At 22.0% G+C, this 15,068-nt stretch overlaps 3 protein-coding genes across 3 annotated transcripts; all 3 read left to right on the plus strand. All coding sequences in view use genetic code 6, as the record gives it.

The window, feature by feature from the left end:
- Window positions 1-423: 423 nt before the first annotated feature.
- Window positions 424-2,058, plus strand: TTHERM_00149590 (hypothetical protein; the record flags this gene model as incomplete). Its single annotated transcript, XM_001021594.2, has 5 exons — window positions 424-445; window positions 538-1,105; window positions 1,273-1,418; window positions 1,532-1,798; window positions 1,859-2,058. 5 exons carry the CDS (start codon window positions 424-426, stop codon window positions 2,056-2,058), a joined length of 1,203 nt encoding a protein of 400 aa, XP_001021594.2.
- Window positions 2,059-3,956: 1,898 nt separating this feature from the next.
- Window positions 3,957-7,532, plus strand: TTHERM_00149600 (hypothetical protein; the record flags this gene model as incomplete). Its single annotated transcript, XM_001021595.2, has 1 exon — window positions 3,957-7,532. The coding sequence occupies one exon, from the start codon at window positions 3,957-3,959 to the stop codon at window positions 7,530-7,532; it is 3,576 nt and encodes a 1,191-aa protein (XP_001021595.2).
- A 3,176-nt stretch (window positions 7,533-10,708) lies between these two features.
- TTHERM_00149610 (hypothetical protein) lies at window positions 10,709-13,861 on the plus strand (the record flags this gene model as incomplete). The annotated part of the gene is made up of 2 exons (XM_001021596.2): window positions 10,709-11,180; window positions 11,235-13,861. The coding sequence occupies 2 exons, from the start codon at window positions 10,709-10,711 to the stop codon at window positions 13,859-13,861; spliced, it is 3,099 nt and encodes a 1,032-aa protein (XP_001021596.2).
- Between the last annotated feature and the right edge of the window lie 1,207 nt (window positions 13,862-15,068).

Genomic DNA, 15,068 nt, shown 5'->3' on the forward strand with positions numbered 1-15,068 from the left:
TTTTTATTTAGTATATAGAGTTTTTCTTTCTTATCATATACAATCAAAAAAAAAATAAATAATTGAGAGTGCTTATCAATATCAATTATGTAAAAATGTTGATTTAAAATAAATGATAATATTTAATAGATAGAAATTAATATTCAAAATCTATATTAAGCTTTCTTATTTCAAGTTTAAAAATAACAAAAAAAATATTGTCTTAGCTATTTAATATTTGAATTATTTGCATTTTTATAAATAAAATTAGAAATTCTACATTTTATAAATAAACGTTTTACTTATTTTAATAAATACATTAGCATTTATTTTTTAAATGTTAATTATAGTATTAATTTTTTTTGCAGAGATCATTATTCAAACAATATTTAATTTATTTACTTATTTATAGTTCTGATATTAGTTAGGTATTTTATTTAAAAAATGAATAAATAAAAGCAAAAAGGTAAATAGATTTATTTAAGAATGATATCATCTATTCGAAAGTTAGAACTATATCCATTTTCCTTATTGTTTTTCTTTAATATTTGAAAATAGCAATAGTTCCTATATACAGCGATTATGAAGATAAAATATGGTGGTAGTATGTTGAATATAGCGAGCAATAAAACTAATAGTTCGAAGATTTTTTTAAAAAAAACGCTAAAGATTTACCTAATTATATAACGAATGACTTTTTTTAAACATTAAATAATATTCATAAATTAATTGGACTAAAGCCTCACCCTGTTTTAGCAGAAGAACCTTTGTATTTCTAAGAAAATCATGGGATTAAAAATAATGGATAGATTTCGTAGGAAGAATTGGGATAAGTACAAATTTAAAATAACAATGCACCTTCAACAAATGATATTTAAGAATCTAAATATGTTTTTTTGCTTTTCTAAAATATTAGAGTTGACTAATTTTCTTTGAAAATAATTCAACTAATTCTACCTAACTTTAATAATTTGTGTGCACTCAAATTTTGTAACAATAATTTTAGTTAATAATCTATCAACCTATTACTTTAATTGATAAACCAACCTAATTGCCCTATTACTAAGTTATTTTTTGAGTGGAATCCTCTTAGGCAGGACTTAATGCAATCATTTATTCCAGCACTGTAAAAATTAACTGATTTTTTTAGCTTTAATTTTCCATATAATATTTCTTAAATAGATTTATATTAATTTATGTTTTGTTTATAGTTTGATGCAAGACTTATTTTATTAAATATGCAAAAGTAAGTGTGTTGAAATAAATAAATAAATTATTTTCTTTTTATAAAAGAGGATTAACTCAATTAGAGTTTTTGGTGCTACGTTCTTGCTAGATCACCGATGAAATTCTCATTAGCCTTGTTGATAATTTTAAGTCTAACCCTAATTTAAAATTAAAATATTTGGAATTGTATCATAATAATTTAAAAGGCGAAGGTAATTATTTGAATTTCACAACTAAAAAATAAATACTATTTTTTAAAAATAAATTTTATTTAATGATGGCAATATTATAATATTTTCAATCATTTTTGGATTTATCAATAAAGGGATAAAAGCATTAGGTTAGTTTATAGAGAAATATTAAAAGTTTGAGTATATTGGGCTATCTAAGAATGGAATCCAAAATCTAGAGAATTTAAAAGAAATGTTTCAAGCTATTGGGAAAAAAGTAATGAGCTAAGAAGAACTAGCATTTTATAGGGAAAAAGAAAAAGAGAAAGAAGCTATAATATAGAAAGCAACAAAAAATAAAAAACGTATTACTGAAGATATGTATCCTCACCTTGATCCCATAATTTAGATGCCAGACGGCTGTATTTTAAATTAAAAAAATAAATTTTCAAGTTTATTAATTTTTTGCATAAAATAAATAGAATTTGCTACTGTCAGAAACACCCAAATGAAAATGCTCAACCTTAGTTTAAATAGTATAAGTGAAGCAGAATCAGAGTAATTAGAAAAGTTTTTATCAAACATAACTGAAGATCTTTAAATTGTCTTGTATCATAACAACTTTGAAGGAAAGTACAAAGAAAAACTTAAAAAGAAGTATAGGAAAAACATTTAGATCTGAGGCATATTGATCAAATTTGAATATAAAAGATTAATGAGAAGAAAATCAATTATTTATTTATTTATGATAATTCAATATAAAAAATATTTTGGCTTGGTTGTATCAACAACATAAAATTTATTTAATTTAAAAAAAAAACATTATTTATTAAAAAATAAGCAACATTTAAATGTTTTTATTATTGACTTTTTTCAAAAAATTAAAAGAGAAAAGCTAAATTATTTGAACATATTATTGTTATAGTATGATGATTTTTCTCTTAAAAATAATTAAAAAATTATATTTTTCCAGTAAATAAAAACTTGGCAATTATCAAATTTATACTCCCATTCTTAGATTTAATTTAGGATTAACATATTTTGTCTATATATTTTGACTATATCAAATAAAAAATGAAAAGATACTAATATTATTAGAATGGTAAAAAAGTTGAATGAATATGTTTTGGGTTATAAAAAAGTGTTTTGAAAATTGAAGCAATTTAACATGAAATAAAATTTGCAAATTTAAAAATTTATTAATTCCTTTTTAAAAATTTAATTACTTTTTTATCCAAGATTATATTTTTTTTTAAAAATTGAAGTAAAAATTTATTTTAGTTTTTATATAGGCTGCGATTTAGAATTTAGAAATTCTAGTATTAAAAGTAGCTAATCAAAAAATTTAAAAGCTTGAATCATATTATTAAATTAAATGCCTGTTTGGTTATTGTAATTTATTTATCTCACTTAAAATAAAATTTAAATCGAGAAAATATTTATAAAATAATTGTATTTTTTTATTTTTTTTTTTTTTGTTCATTAAAAAATCTCAAATCCTAGATTATTTCTTATCCCTTTTATTATTTTAATCTATGGCTATATTTTTAAAAATGAATTTTCATGTTATATTAAGCTTTACAATATTAATTATTTATATAAAAATAAAAGATGAATTTAAAACTTTATATAACGAAAAATTAATTGTCTGGTTTTTGTTTACTTGCGATTGATTACATTTGAAATGAGAGAAATCAAAAATTTTATATTATAAATGATAATTAAAATCATTCATAATTTTGCTTATTAATTGGATAATTTATATACAATTTCATCATATTTGAATTATTTGTTAGTTATAATATTAGGTGTAATATAACACAAATAGTATTGACAGAATACTGAATTTTTTCGTCTTTAGTCAATATTTAGTATCTTGTTTACAGATTATTTCACATATATTAAATTTGTTACTCAATCAATAAATCTAATAAAAAATTAACAAAAAATTAAATTCTTTTGAATATAATTGCTTGAAATAAAAAAATGAAAAATAAAAATATTCTATCTATGTTTATTATTCTAACTTTTTTCAATAAATCTAATAAATCTGAAACTAGAAAAAAACATTTTTATAATTGGCAATCCAAATTTTTTTTACTGTCATTATTTTTTAAATGAATATACAAGATTAAATAGTTGAAGGATTGAAGAAAAAGATCATAATCATTTAAATTACTTTAGAAGGTAAAGCTTTTTTTTATATGTATTAAATATTGACTATATTTCTTAGCTTGAATTATTTATTGATTGCTAAATTAAGATTGAAAAATATAATGAATTAAATAAAAACATCAAGAAATTCACTTTATATAATTTCCTTTTAATATAAATAAATTTTTTTATAAACAAATTTCTGAAAAACACCTTTAAAGTTAAGGTAATAGGAAGAATTACACAAATTACATAAGATTATAAAAAAGAAGAAAGAAGAAAATAAAAAATATAAATAAGAATTTACAATATTTTTACATAAAAAAATCAATTTCTTAAAAATTTCGGAGCAATCCTCTGATAAAACATATTAACTTTTACTTAAAAATTCTTTTATCGCTTAAATACATCTAAATTTGATCTAAAATGCAAAAAGAAAAGCCTCAGAGGCGTATAATAAAAATGAATTTTGCCGCAAACTAAGGTAAAAATGAACCAGATGGAAATAACATTTTTTTCTAAAGTAATCTTTTGAGCCATTTTGAGTAAAAAGGATGTCACAATAAAAATGAAGATTAGCCTTCTCAACAATTTCAATAAAATAAAAACCAAGAAATCAAGGACTCAAATATCTTTTAATGCAAAGAGCATAAAAGCCAGGCTATTTTTGTTTGCTAGGATAACTCTTGCACTTCTCAAAGTAAATAAGGATGTTCTAAATGTATGAATATATATCACTATAATCATAGTAATGTTATCATGATTGAGGGATCGTAATAAATGGAAGATGATAAACTAGCAATTCAAAAATAAACTGCTTCTATAAAATAATAATTTATGAGATTTTAAAAGATGATCAAGGCACCAACAGAAACATTATAAAATGAGAGTACACATCAAAGTGTAAATAAAAAAGATTCAGAGCAATAATAATATTAACAAAAATAATAACAATAAGTTATTAAATGTTAAAAACTGGGGAAATTCAATTCACAAATTAATTAAACTGAAGAAAAATTGTTTAAAAAAAATAAGTCCAATACTCACATAGCTATTGATGTAAATCAAGCAAAGGAAATTAAATACAGTAAAAATTTATTTCTTCAGGGTTAATAAATTAATTATTCTAATGAGGCTGAAGATATTCCAAAAAATACAGAATCAATAATAAAAATACATATGAAATAAAATGATTTTGCAAATTAGACTAAAAATATTGATTTTGCAAATTAAAATAATGCAAAAAATTAAAATTTAAGTGAATCAAATAAATAAAGTAACTCAGAATAAAAACTTGTTTCGTCTTATAAAGTTATTAATCCTATTGAAAACAATATTAATCAAAGAGACAACTAACTTATCAATATCTTTCAAAATACAAATTTAAAAATTAGTAATTCTAACTAGATAGAGACACAGTAAAAAGAAATTATTTAAAAATTATCTATTCCTTCCTTTGAGAATACGCAAAATATGCTTGAGTTAAAAAATCAGTTGGTTTTTCTCCCAACTCAATACATACCTTGCTATTCTTATATTCCTCCTCAATTCCCTACAAATTACTTCTTAAATACATAGCCAAGTTAAGTCTAATATGTTTCTCAAAGTTAAATGTTTATTCCATAATCAAATATCTAACAAAATATCATTTAAAATATTTCTAATTTTTAAAATTATGCTCCTTATAATTTTCTAAATACCAGCATTTAGCCATAAATAAATAATACATAATAATAAGTATACAGCGCTTGGATACAACCCTAAACTTTTAATTAGAACAATCTCAATAATGAATATAATTAGCAAAAATGCAATAACAATAATTATTTCATCCAAAACAATTTGAATTTAAATGATCAACACAATTATGAAAAAAACTAGTTAATTAATTTAAGAAGCAAAAAATAATTAGAAGAGTTGGATCAAGTTAATAATAATAATTTAATTAATTAATAATTAAATTAAAATGATATATATGTTACTAGTTTAAGTGTAAACTAATAAAGTGATCAAGCAAAAAACTCTAATCATTAAATTATTAACCCTTAATTAATAGAAACCAAAAATATTGATTTTTCTCAAAAATCTACTAGTAAATCTCAACAAGCCTCTTAAAATATAAATTTATAGTAATAATTAGCTGCAAGCGCTTACCCAATTCAGTAAAAACATATAGAAATTCAAGCTCCATAAAATGTTAAGATTGAAGCTATTGAGAGTAAAGAACTGCAGTATGAAAAGTCTGGTTAGAAAGCAGTTGTTGATTAATAGTCTGAAATTTTAGAAAAAGATTAATTATCATAATAAATATCGAAGTAATCTTTTGTCACCTTAAAGCAAGAAGAGTAAGATTAGTAAAGAAATATTAGCGACACATTTTAAATAGAAAGAGTGCAATTACGCTCGTTCTCCTGCTAAGCATAACAAAGACAAGAAAGCGTAACATTAAACAAAATAGAACCTTCAAAAAATATACAATAATAACAATCAATAGAGAAAATATAACTAGTCCCTTACAGAGCTACCTAATTTTCAATAAAGAGTGCATGCAATCCTAATGGCAGTAAAAAAGTTAATGTTTAATATTTTATTGATAATAACTGCATGAAATCTCAATATACATCAATAGATAAAGTTATCCATTAACACATTGATTACTATCCATAAATAACCTTTCTGAGTGCTGAATGCTTTTTATAAATTTCTGTTAACACATTCGAAATGAAGTACTATTTGAATCTTGTGGACATCAAGTAAAAAAAAATATCGTAAAGAAGAGAAGCTAGCGGAATATTTTAATGCAGAAATAGTTCTATTTTTGAAGAAAATAAACTTGTCATTTAAAAAATAAATAATAATATATCTGCACTTTATGAAAGAGGGGAAAACTAAGTTGATTTCATTTCGAATTCTACCCTCAAAGTAGTTAAGAGATTAAAATAATACTCTATATAGAAAGTAATTTCCTACAATAACGGGAGAGGTCTTGCTATTGCTTCTTTAAGTGGTTTAGTTACCCTTTACAATATCAACTGTAACAAATTCTCTCTTATTAACTAATTTAATGTTAAAAATATTAAATCAAAATACATGCTTTAGCAAAATCTTAATTAAAATCCATAAAACGAGCAACAAGAAGAAATTGTAAATTAAGAAGACCAAGATGAAAATCATATTCAGAATGAAGAAAGAAGAAGACAAGGTGCTCATTATGAAAAGTTTACTTTTATACTAAATTGCGATATCTTTATCTAAGATAACAAATTGATTTGGTGTGGTTCTAGCCTCTTTAAATTTACTTACTGCATAGTCGATATCACCAGTAGCGCGAAGATGATCCTTGAACCAACTCAAGCAAACTACCCAGATGGTATGATTAATAACGATTAATTAAAGATATAAATATCCAATTTGCATGTTTTTAACGATAGAGTTTACTTTGAATTTAGCTACATAGGAAAGGAATCTGATCAGTTTTAAAATAATCAGAATTCCAGCAGCGTGCTTTTATAATCTAAATACACCGTCCTTCAATACAAGATGAATAAATAAGAAGATAACTTATAACTGACTTATTACAGTATACATCCTAATTCAAATATTATAAAAGTTTCAGACCCTTAAAACTAGATATTCCTATACAATTAGTAAAAGGCTCATATAATTGGAATTCTTTTTGAAAAATAACCCAAAAAGAAATAATAATAAATTTTGAATTAGGGTTAGATTTAGTCAAATAATGATAAAAGAATGGTTATTGTAGATGATATTGCATATTTTTCTAGTCTTTTTAAGGAAAGACGCTACAAAGAAAATTATGAAGAAGTAAAATTTAAGATGAACGTGTCCTAATTCCAAAATAGTCAGACTCTCTATATTTTACTAAATAGTAATAGTTCAACATCTTGTTAGAATTAAAAATTTATTACATTAGTCGATAACAAGAAAATTTTTCACAAAGTTTTTCTAAGCCAATCGTAATACACTACAAAAATAAAATGAAAGAGATGAATAACTTTATTACTAAATAAATAACTAACTAACTAACTAACAAACAAACTAACTAACTAATTTATTTATAATAAATTTACTATAAAAAAAGATTAATTTATTATTATTTATATAATTATTGATGACTTTATATATTATTTATTTACTTTAGTTTAATTATAATAAGCATATTTTAAATATCCTTTACTTAATAATTTTTGAGAATTACTAAAAAAAGAAATTTTAAGCAATGAAAAAATTCAAAATCTTTTTTATAAGACATTAAAAATTATTTTTTAAAAGTGCAAAATATATTTTAAAAAATAAAAGCCTATTTAAAAAATAGAAAAAAAATGGTTTAACATTCAATGCTTTATTTGTATTTTTTGGCTATTTAAGTAAAATTAAATTTATAAAAACTAAAGTAATATGAAAAGCTAAAGAAAGATTTGATATCTTATTTCAATAAAAAAAGAAATTTTATTTTATAATAACCAAAAAAATAAAAATAAAATTATTATTTAATTTTATTTTTAGAAATTGCTTCTTTAGCTTAATTCTTCAAAAATAAGAATCTGATTTGAAATAAAAATATGTCAAACACTAATAAATAAACTGTTTAGTTTTATCAATTTAAAAAAAAAATTTTAATTGACTCAAAATAAGGAACAAATATCAATAATATTTATTGATAGATTCATATAATATAATCATTTAAATAATAAATGTTCATTAAATTATAATTTTTGTTAAACAAACTATCTAAATATTTGAAAATAAAACAAATTAATTTTTTTTTAAAAAATCTAAGCTGATTTATATCAATCAACTTTTTATTTATTTTTTATTTATTAAAAATTAAATATCATAATTTAATTTATATAGAAGATTTAAATTATAAAAAAGATACAAATAATAGCTTGAAGCACAGATCTCAAAAACATTCTATACTGGTCTTTATTTAAATGAAGATACATTAGAGCCAAATAGAGTATTAAATATAAATTATCAGCCGCACTGTCATCTAATTTTATTGACAAATTATTAAATCCAGCTAAAATAAAAAAATGATGCTTTTTAAATCTAAAACAGAAATATAAACTATTTCTAGATATCTTAAGCATATATCTGATATACATGTTAGCTAAAGCTTAAGGTGGTTGTAAATACTTTCATATAAAAACAGAATTTACTTTTTTATATTCGTTTTATTTATGAATTTTATGAATCACCAATTATTTGTAGGTAATGACATACGCTAAATAAGAATGAACGTGTTTGCTTGAAAGAAAAAATTTTAGAGGTATTAAAATTTGTGATAAAATAATAACCATATTTAATTAATTTTTGCCTTTAATGATATATTTATCAGCTAATTTGAGTATTAAATTGTTTTCTCTATTTTTTTTAATGAAATCAAATTTAAGTATATCCATTATATGTTTTCAATTAAATTTTACTTTTAGTTACTCAGGTAATTGTAAATAAAATTTGGGTATATTCCAAACAATAAAAGCAATAGTTAGTTAATCAAGCAAATTTAATAAATTTCAAAACAAAATATTACCAAAAAAAGCAGTTGCTATTTTTATTATGAACTATTTAAAAATAATTTTATGAGAATAAAAATTTCTTTATTATTATTTTTTGCATAGTTTTGAAATGAAATAGTATGAAGAATTAAAGAGGTAATAAAACAATTCATATAAAATTTATATTATATCAATGTTTAATTAAACTCAAAGTCACCTAAATATGTGTGTGAATTAATACAAATCTCTTATCTTCTTTCTATTTTTAAATTTGGAAGAGAGAATTTTCCTCTGAAATTCTTTGTAAATTTTCCTCATTTAAGGTCTTTTTTAATTTGTATTAGATCAATTGTTTAATAGATAAAATTTTTAATAATAATTCTTAAAGGCATCAGAATACTATCTCTAATTTATGCATTTTATGTTCCTTAGTAGTTGTGAATGCAGACTAAGTAATATTAAAGTGGTTTTATCGTGTAATTGTTTAATATTTATGAGCTAATTATAATTTTCATAACCAATTAGAGTAAAAAGAAAAATCAACTAATTAACATAATCTTTATGATTTTTCCACATATAATCTAAGTAAGGTTTGATTTTTAGTGTCTTAATTTGTAAATTAAAATGAAAATTTTTTTTAAATAGAAATATTCATTATTAACTGATTGAGATAGATTAAAATCGCCTTCGTTCTGTAAAAACTTTATAATTTAAATATAATATATGATTACATCATTAAAATAAATCTTAAAGGTGTATGTATTCATCTGTTAGATATTTCTTTAAAAGTTCTAATTTCAGAAAGAAAAAAATTTAAAAATGAAACACCGAGGAGTTTATTGACTACCAATCTATTTTGCTTGCAATAGAAGGAGCTAGCATTTTAGAAGACAAAAAATTCATTCAAACATTATTTTGATAATATTTAAAAGATTTAGGAATGTGCCTTTAATATATTTAAATAAAATTAGCTTTTTCAATCAATAAATGAAAGGCTTGGAATATTTCTCATTTATAAGTTATGGTAAAATACATAAAAAGTTAATCTAATTAGAAAAAATATAAAAATTTATTCTACAAAAAAAGCCATTCTAAAAATAACAATATTTTCTTTTAATATTTACTTAGTGAATTAAATAATCTGAGTAAGTAATAAAAAGAGATGTGAACAGATTTATCAATTAAAAGAATGAGGAAAATCAATCAGTGAGTTTGGTTGTAACCAAAAATGATAATAATAATAATATAAATAAGGAAAAAAAGAGCATGAAATTTATGTGAGTTATTGAAATAATCAATAATAAAAAAAAAAGGATATTCTTCTAATATTTCCAATTATTAACAATGAATGAATTGATAAATGCTTGCATATATATTTGTATGCAAAAGAAATGAAAAAATACAAGGAATTGTTAAAAACTAATTAATTAATCATTCATCAAACAAAAGCTAAAGAGAGGAATTAATAAAAAATAGCAAAAAATAATAGAAAAAAGATTTTGAAAAGAAAAAAAATCAAATAAATACAAAAAGAAAAATAATAAATAACACAAATCGCTTCTAAACAAAAAGTGAAGTCATTCAAACGAATATAGTTATAAACACAAAAAATTATTAATTTTCTATTCAATACACTGTAAAAGAGAATATAAATAAATGTTTAACCTAAACACTCCTATCAATCCGTAATAAAGATTGATGAGTGAGAGTGACCGAAATTAATCCTCTACTAAAAAAATACATACCTGCCCATCGCATCTTGCTGCGGGGATATTAATTTAATCAGATCACTAAAGCAAACATGCTTAGAAAGTATATTGTGACGCATGCATAATTTAATTCTATCATCGCTCTAATACATTTCTCTCTAATTTCAACATCGGTTAGCAAATATAGCTGAATTAGAATGGCAACGCTTTGATAAATCTTGGATAAAAAACAATTGATAAATTTAATAATTCTTTAATACTTACTGAGCAAGAAGAATACAAACCTAATTTTATTATGGACTGCTAAAGTAATTGTAAAGAGCGCAATAAAGAAATCACAATGTAGTAATAGTTAACATAGAAATAAGCTTTAATATATTTATAAAATATGTAATAGAATTATCATACAAACCCTGAAAGTAATAACAATTACTCTTAACAATAAAATAATTATTTATTTTTGTAAAAAACAGCTTAGAATTCTATATAACCTTAAGGAAATAGTTTCATTCCTCCAAACCACCAAAACCAAAATCAAGAATAATAAAATTAATTTGTAATGATGCAAGCTTAATAAAATACAGTGGTAACATATAACTATCAAAATCCTGATGCTTTTAGATCTTCAACTTAACATAATAACATGAATAATCATAATATAATTAGTTATAATAATTAGTGCTAAATGCAACAAGGATAATAATAAATAGTTCAAAATCCTAGTATGTAATAGCTTAATGAAAAATTTTAAAACTAAACGAGTAATAATACTTTCTACTCGACTCAAATTTAATAAATTAACTAATTAAATACCCCATAAAGTTAATTAGATGAAATAAATCTTTAGGCTAAAAACTTTTCTCTCTCTGACTAGCCAATTCATCATTCAATGCAAAACCCACTAGAATTGTAATATTTGTAACAAAATAATATGATTTTGCAAAATTAGAGTGCAAGCCAATCATAGAATCAACAAAGCTATTAAGATATTTTCTAATACCCACAAGCAAGACAAGAATATAATATGTAATACAATAGCGGTAATAACAATTATAATAATCAAAATTCTTTTAACAACTTTGATAATCAACAAAAAAATTAAATAATTATACCATCTGAATAACAGCTAGTAAATGGTTTTAATTAGTAAAATTAGTAAAATATTTAAAATGGAAGAATTATTTCTTTAGAATTAAGCGCTGAAAAAAAAAATTACAGTGCTTTACAATTTTAATTAAATTAAAATTCAACAACGTCTAACAAATTAAACTCAAGTGATGCATCAGCTCAAATTTAAAGTAACAGCATGCTACCATATTAACAAAATGAAAAGCAATTAGTACTTAAGCAGTGCGGATTAAAGAAAATAAATCAATAAATTAAGCACGCTAACAGACAATATAAGTAACAATCCGATTCTCACAATTAAGGACAGAATGAATTACATATTAGCTATAGGGCATGTGATGAGGAATTTATTGATGAAGAAGAAATGAAATTGGTCTTAGGCCACGAGTACTAATAAGAACTCTATTCTAAAAATAAAAGATAATAAAATAAGAGATTGTCGCAAGAAGCTCAATGTGATAAGCTAATTAAAAAATAATCTTAAATAAAGCAAACTTAAGCTGTAGGAAAATCAAAGGAAATAGAAAAGAAAAAATCCGATAAAAGCAAGAAATAATAGAATTATGTAGTCTCAAGATGGTGTCCCTAATCTTAATAACTTCTTTTTGAATGGAATAACACTCCGTTGAAGCAAATATAACTACAAAGTGATAAAATCGTGAATGAATCAGTTAACGTGGCCTCTTATGTTAATATTCTTAATAAAAATCGTATCATGATAATTTCTTAAAATACTTGCTCCTTAAAGTATTAAATAAACTTGATAGATCTTCAAGAAAATAGAGTAATATGTAAGAATTAGCTTGGTTCAAACTTTTAGCTATATCCTTTCGAACCTTCTAAGCTTAACGTATAAACAGTGAAGATTAATGAAAGATTATCTTGCATCTACTTGATGGGTGGTAGCTATTTTAAAATAATAAAGAATTCTTCACTAAATAATGTTAAGCGTGTAAAACAATTTTGCATACAGTAGATTCTTCCTATTTACAAAGGTCGTCAAGTTGTTGCTCTTTCACTAAATGGCTTGATTAATATATATTCAACAGCTTAGGATAACTTCCACCTAATAAAATCTATGAAAATTAAGCGCGAATCCCCAATCAGTATTTCCTACGTGAACTACTTTGATGTAGATACAGAAAATTCATTAATTTACTGCTGTGTATTATCAAACAGAACTCAATTTATTTAAATATTTAACATGTTTACTGGAGAAATTATTTACACACAAGATATTCATATCCTTTAACAAAACTACGGTTACAACATAACTAACATGAAAATATTTTAAAATCACTTGTATATAGAGCTGCAACTATAACAAGATGAGCATCACCACCCTGTTTAAAGTGGATGCGAAGTACCTATCTAATTCAAAGTATAGGCATATAAGATAGATAATTAATCCCATCACTTAAATGAATTTAAAACATACAATCATTCAAATATACTCAAATCAACCTTTTCCTCTCAGCAATTCTTCCTCTATAACTCGTAAAAATCATGTATAATAGGATTTGAAAAACTCAACCAAAAAAAATATAAACATTATTTAACACCTTCATCAAACTAGCTTTGTATGCCTAATTAACAAATGAGTTCAAACTTAATTCCTATAGATAAAAATGAAAAGATACCAATGATGAACTAAGAATAGCTTAGCTTGTCATTAGGAGAAAGCTCTGTGAACGAAAAAATATTTAAACTCAACATCAAACAAACATCTCCGAAGTTTAGACCAATATTTACCCACATATTTAAAGAAATTCCACATGGACATCAGAGCAAACAAAAAAAATAGATTTCATCAATTTGTAATTAAATTCCAAACTATTAATAATCACTCGCTTAAAATTATTCATCTTAATTTATTTGCGAATAAGAGTTAAACTAAATTTAAGATAATCAAGATATGGTTTTAACTCTCTTCGATCAAAACAAGAATGTATACAAAATCTATTAAAACTGAAATAGATGAAATTTTAATTAAAAAAACAACTTTAATAATTGAAACCAAAACTTTATTTATTTATTAAATCTGATTTTTAAAAATATAATAATTACTCTCTCCCCCTTTCTATCTATCTAAAACTAATTATTTATTCAAAACAATGCATATATATATTTATATACAAATACATTCATTCATAAACATCCATTTTGATCTAAATTTCAAATAAAAAATAATTATTTCAATTAAATTATATGTATTCATTAATTAATTAATTTATTCATGCTCTTTCTAGTTAACACTCAATCTTTCATAATTTAATCAAAGCAAATTATATTATTGAAATTTTTTATTATTATAAATGGGAGCTCACCCCTATAATTTTTTTCCTGAATTTTTCTATTTTTTCCCTATTTTTCTCTCTTTTATTGGCCAAAAAATTAATTAGCATGACAAAGGTAAATACAGAATTTTTTATATATAAAAAATTTTAAGAAAAATTTTATTATATCTTATAATGGAATAATATTAATCCTAACCAACATTTATATGAAAGACATTCTTTTTCATATCAAAAATAGAATTTTTTTGTAATAAATTATAATGATTTAAGCAAAAGCTATCAACTATTCAAGATTTTTTTATTTTAAAAAAAGTATGTTTTATGGAGTACGGTCAAGAAAATGTAAAAGTTTAAATAAATATCTTAATATTTATTCATAGTAGAAAATATATTTTTAAACTTAAAAATACAAAAAATATATTTTAATTTAAAATAATATCTTTTAAAAATTAAATTAAATAGTATTAATTCTAATAATCTATGAGTTTCTTAAAATGTTTTACTATATTTTACTAATAATTTAGTAACATGAAATTTAATAAAAATTATGATGATTATTTTAATTTTGTATATATTTTTACATATTAAATAAATAAATTTAAATTAACTTTAACAAAAAATAAAGAAATTATTATTCATTTTTCTTATTCTAAAATGAGTTAAATTCAAGCTTACAAATGATGATGTAACAAAAATCAATAAATTTGTTTGCTCTCAAAAGAAATTTATGAATCAATAATTAAATTAGTTTTATATATTATTATTTTCTAATATTTTCGAAGAGTTGATATGTTAAATATTAATTTGATATTTCGCTTAGCTAAGTTAAGAGCTTTTTTTCTTCTTCATTTTTTTTTTTCATCAATTTATTTATAAATAATT

The sequence above is a fragment of the Tetrahymena thermophila genome, assembly GCF_000189635.1.
Source record: "Tetrahymena thermophila SB210 genomic scaffold scf_8254545, whole genome shotgun sequence".
Taxonomy (NCBI): Eukaryota; Ciliophora; class Oligohymenophorea; order Hymenostomatida; family Tetrahymenidae; genus Tetrahymena; species Tetrahymena thermophila.